Source organism: Poecilia reticulata, unplaced genomic scaffold, assembly GCF_000633615.1.
Source record: "Poecilia reticulata strain Guanapo unplaced genomic scaffold, Guppy_female_1.0+MT scaffold_1042, whole genome shotgun sequence".
Classification (NCBI taxonomy): domain Eukaryota; kingdom Metazoa; phylum Chordata; class Actinopteri; order Cyprinodontiformes; family Poeciliidae; genus Poecilia; species Poecilia reticulata.
The window spans coordinates 1-4,592 of NW_007615782.1; the positions used below are offsets into that span (position 1 = coordinate 1).

Genomic DNA, 4,592 nt, shown 5'->3' on the forward strand with positions numbered 1-4,592 from the left:
TTGAGGAACTGTTGAGGAGCTGTTGAGGAACTGTTGAGGAGCTGTTGAGGAACTGCTCAGGAACTGTTCAGGAGCTGTTCAGGAACTGTTCAGGAACTGTTCAGGAACTGTTGAGGAACTGTTCAGTATCTGTTCAGGAACTGTTCAGGAACTGTTGAGGAACTGTTCAGTATCTGTTCAGCATCTGTTCAGTATAGGTTCAGGAACTGTTCAGTACCTGTTCAGTACCTGTTCAGGAACTGTTCAGTACCTGTTCAGGAACTGTTCAGTATCTGTTCAGTAACTAAACGACTCTGACTGTTGAGATCAACTTGGCACAAAGACTCTGTAACATCAGAATGTCAGGGACTCGAATCATCAGCCTTTAACCACAAACGTCGATAAACTGAGAGCCCGGTACGCTCCTCATGTTTTGACCCATATCTTTTTCTTTTCAGTCTGCAGACTCGTTGCTTCAAGAGAAACCGTTGGAGAAACCAGAAGACTCTGAACCAGAACCGTCTGCTGGTCCGGATCCTTCTGCAGTCCCTGAGGTTCCTCAGATGTCTGAAGACCTGCAGCCTGACAAAGATCCAGAACCTGCTGATCCACCGTCTTCTACCACATTTGATTCCGACTCCAAGACCCTGAGCAGCGCCGAGTCTTCAGACGAGGACGAGAGGGAGGCGGCGGATGGCGAGTCCAGTTCTCCCAGTATTCTGCCGTCCTCGGTGCTGGACAAGGCCAGCGCCATCGCTCAGCACTTCACCAGCATCAAGAGAGGCAGCCTGGCCCAGGACGACGCCCGGTCCCTGGGCTGTCCGTCCCCTCGTTTACCCAGCAGGACCGGCAGCATGCTCAGCCTGCGGTCCGAGTCGGCCGACCGCCCGCTGCGCCTCAACAGCAACTCCTCCGACCCGCCCGAGGCGTTCGGCGGAGCGGACCTCAGTCTGCTGTCCCCCAGGGACGACAGCCTCTTCGAGCCGGACCGCAGCGTTCGGCGCAGGCGGGACTCCACCCTGTCCAAGCAGGACCAGCTGCTCATCGGGAAAATCAAGAGCTACTACGAGAACGCCGAGAACCAGGACGCCTCGTTCGGCCTGCGGCGCCGGGAGAGCCTGACCTACATCCCTTCAGGCCTGGTCCGGAGCTCCGTCAGCCGCTTCAACAGCATCCCCAGAGTAGAGACGGCCCAGTCCAATCCTCCGGCTTCAGCCCAGGATCTGGATCCTCTCTCCACTCAACCGGCTGAGACTAAGGACCTCTTGGTCTCCAGTCAGTCTTTGGACTCGATGAAGTCCGATCTGTTGAGCAGCGACTGCGAAGAACCGCACAGGTTCCGGCCGACACACGAAGATCTGTCAGAGGAAGAGTTCAGATCGTCATCGGAGATGATTAAGATCTGGCAGGCGATGGAGCGACAGATCTCCAGATCCCAAAGTGAAGACAGGGAATCCAGTCGATCCAGAGAGACTGTGAAGCCCTCCATCTCCGCCGGCGTCAGCAGCTTAACCCGGACCAAGAGCTGCGACCCCGACCTGGGAAACTCCGACCTCAGCGCCGTCACAGAGGACTCCTTCAGTCCCTCACTGCCAAAGACCAGAACCGCGCTCAGCCGGGCCGGAAGTCAGACCAGCACCTCCAGAAGCTTCAGGGAAGAGACGGCGACACTGCGAGCCCCGGTGCCCCGCGTGGCGCAGCTGAGGGCCGAGGCCGGCGGCGACAAACCCGCGGAGGAGACGGAGCAAACGGACGAGGTGGACAGAGCCGAGAGCAAAGTTCTTCTTCTGGCTCGTCGCTACAGCCAGCGGATCAGATCCTCCAGTCCGGTGGTCCGACAGCGGAGTCCGGCCGGCCCGTTCAACAGGAAGACTCTGGCTTGTGTGGTGGAGGAGAAGGAAGGCTCAGGTACGCCGTGTAGCTCTAATCCATTCATTAGCTCCCTCTGCTGGTGAGTCAGGGTATGACTCAGGGTCTGGGGAAGCCATGTTGGACGATCTCTCCAGAGTCGATGGGCTGCTGGAACAACCTCCAGATAAAGTCACATTTGGTGTCCATTGTTACCTAGCAACCCCAGCAAAGCCCCGCCCGTTACCTAGCAACAGCTCCATTGTATTTAGTCAGCTGGTTTCCCCGCTGTATAATGGCTGCTGGAAAAGCCACAGTGTTTTGTTGTTGACTTACCATCCAGAAACCTCTTGCTGCATTCTGGCTGGTTGTGCAGGAGCCTCCACTTCTGCTTTTCAAAGATGTATGATTGTATAATTGGCATCTGTTTGCAGCCATGTGAGTGTAAACGTTGAGTGGGGGGCGGGGCCAGCAGCAGATGGATTTAAAGAGGCAGGACTCCCTGAACAGGTTTTGAATAGGCCGTAGATGTTCTCCTGTTTTTCCCGTTTTGCAGCTGAGAGTTTCTGGGCTGTTTTTGATGGTTTTGGTCGGTTCTGTCCTCTAAACTCTGGTTTCGGTCCGTTCTCTGCAGGGAAGCCCAGCCTGACTCTGCCTCTGGGTCCTAAGGTCCAGTCCAAGTCTCTGCCGCTGAGCCCGGTGGACCCGGTCCAGAACCCGGGCGGCGGCGCTCCAGGCCACGCCCCTCTCAGCCCGCCGCCCCCCACCGAGGGTTTCAACTGGCCCGACGTGCGGGAACTCCGCTCCAGATACTCCAGCGGCGGCGGCCGGAACCAGAACCGGCCTATGAGCCGCAGCAGCACCATCCCGGACCGCATGTTGGACGTCGGCCTCAGGAGGCACTCCAGCGGATCGCCCGGCCATCTCCATGACGACGGCGCGTCGTCAGGCCGACCCCGCGGCGGGCGGGCCGCGGCGCGGGACGAGCGATCCAAACGGCTGCACAGGGCCAACTCTCTGGACCCGCGGCTCAGCCTGCAGCAGCTGGGCGACCTGCAGCGGATCCGGCAGGCCGCCGGCCCCGCCGACCCCGGTTACTACATCGCCGCCGAGGCGCCGCTCACAGACGACCCCGAACACAAGATCATCATCATGGAGAAGCTTCCAGAACCCGGGAACGGGGAGCCGGCAGAGGACGACGGATACGTCCAGATCCGCTCGCCGACCAGCCGGGAGAAGATCTCCATCATGGCCGTCATCGACCGCTGCCGCGCCTACCAGGACTCCGACGACTACAGGCTGAGGGACGCCGCCAAGACGGCGCCGCCTTCAGAGCAGGACGAGTCGCAGAAAACCCGACCCGACTCCGGGCAGAGCGGTCAGACGAGCATCGTGAAAAACCTGAGGGAAAAGTTTCAGAACCAAACCTGAACCGAACCTTTCAGATTCAGGACCAGATCCATCATGAATACCCATCATGCTCCACGTTGCTATGGAAACGTCCTGAACCGGGTCGATGGGTCAAACCAGCTTTTATTCATCCAGAGAATTCAGGTCAAACGGAGATTTAATTTTTTTTTTATTACGAGTCATAATGACCAGAGAAAAGTTTCATGAAAAACATTCGATAAACATCCAGACGTGATTCTTTCCTCCAAAAACTCTTTTCAACGTTCAGCTGCTCTAAATAACGACTTTATTCTCATTTTAACGTTTTTAATAACTTTTTGTCGTACGACTTTTACTCCGACTTTTTTTCAATCAATCCAATTTTATATGTATTTATATATAAACATTTCAGCAGCGAGGCATTTCAAACATGACTAAAGTAAAAACAGCAGGTGACGGTGAATAAACGGAGAAAGAGATTCTGGAAAAAATAAAGATAAAAACATTAAAACCCCTTTTAGAACTTCAGCTAAACGTCGTTTATCTGGGCTTTACGTCATTAAAACGTAAGCAGTGAGAAATAAAAAGAAATTAATAAATAGATAACTGCTTTTATCTTTACTTTTTATCATTTTAAGTAGTTTTTTTTTTTTCCTGATGCTCCGTCGTACTTCGAGTTTCTTCGTCCTCCTCCTCATCCTCACTCTGTCCAGCCAGTTCAACTTTATTCTGGTTCTGGAATAAAATTATTTTCTTATGTCAATAAAATTATCGCTTGAGGCTCTGAAACATGAAACCAAATATTATACAGGGTGTATGTATATTTATGAGCCTTAGACATGAATTGTATGTTGAAATGAATAATTCCTGATGCTGATGATGATCAGGCGTTTTAACTCTGGGCTGCATGCAGTAGATGATTTAACTAGGACAATAAAGAATAAACTGAATATTTTAAGAGTAAAAATATGTAAATTTATAATATAATTAAAATAAATGATTTATTTTGCTGCTTCTGATCCAACTTACTGTTTTTACATGTTGTGCCTTTTTGTGATTTTATTCCAAATGAGTTTGAACATTTTTATTATTTAATTTGTCACTGAAGCGTCTTTGCTCAGAGGTGACCTCTGACCTCTGACCCCCACTGTAGCTCCTCGTATTTATTGGATCTCATGTAAATAGAAACGTTTGTGTGTCTGTTAACGTCGGCGGACGTTTTTATCTGTGACGATGCCAACATGAAACATTAAACTGAGACAAACACACCAAGATTTTGCTCTTTATTTCAGTCAAACTGGATGCCTGAAAAATATCACTAAGCTAGGCTAAGCTAAACAGCAGAAACCAGGAGCCTGAACAATATCGCTAGGCTA

The 4,592-nt window shown here is 51.8% G+C and overlaps 1 protein-coding gene across 1 annotated transcript; it reads left to right on the plus strand.

The window, feature by feature from the left end:
* Positions 1-437: 437 nt before the first annotated feature.
* Positions 438-4,232, plus strand: LOC103461318 (pleckstrin homology domain-containing family G member 3-like; the record flags this gene model as incomplete). The annotated part of the gene is made up of 2 exons (XM_017303624.1): positions 438-1,887; positions 2,462-4,232. Coding segments are annotated over 2 exons (2,247 nt in total), but the record flags the coding sequence as incomplete, so codon positions are not given.
* Positions 4,233-4,592: the final 360 nt, after the last annotated feature.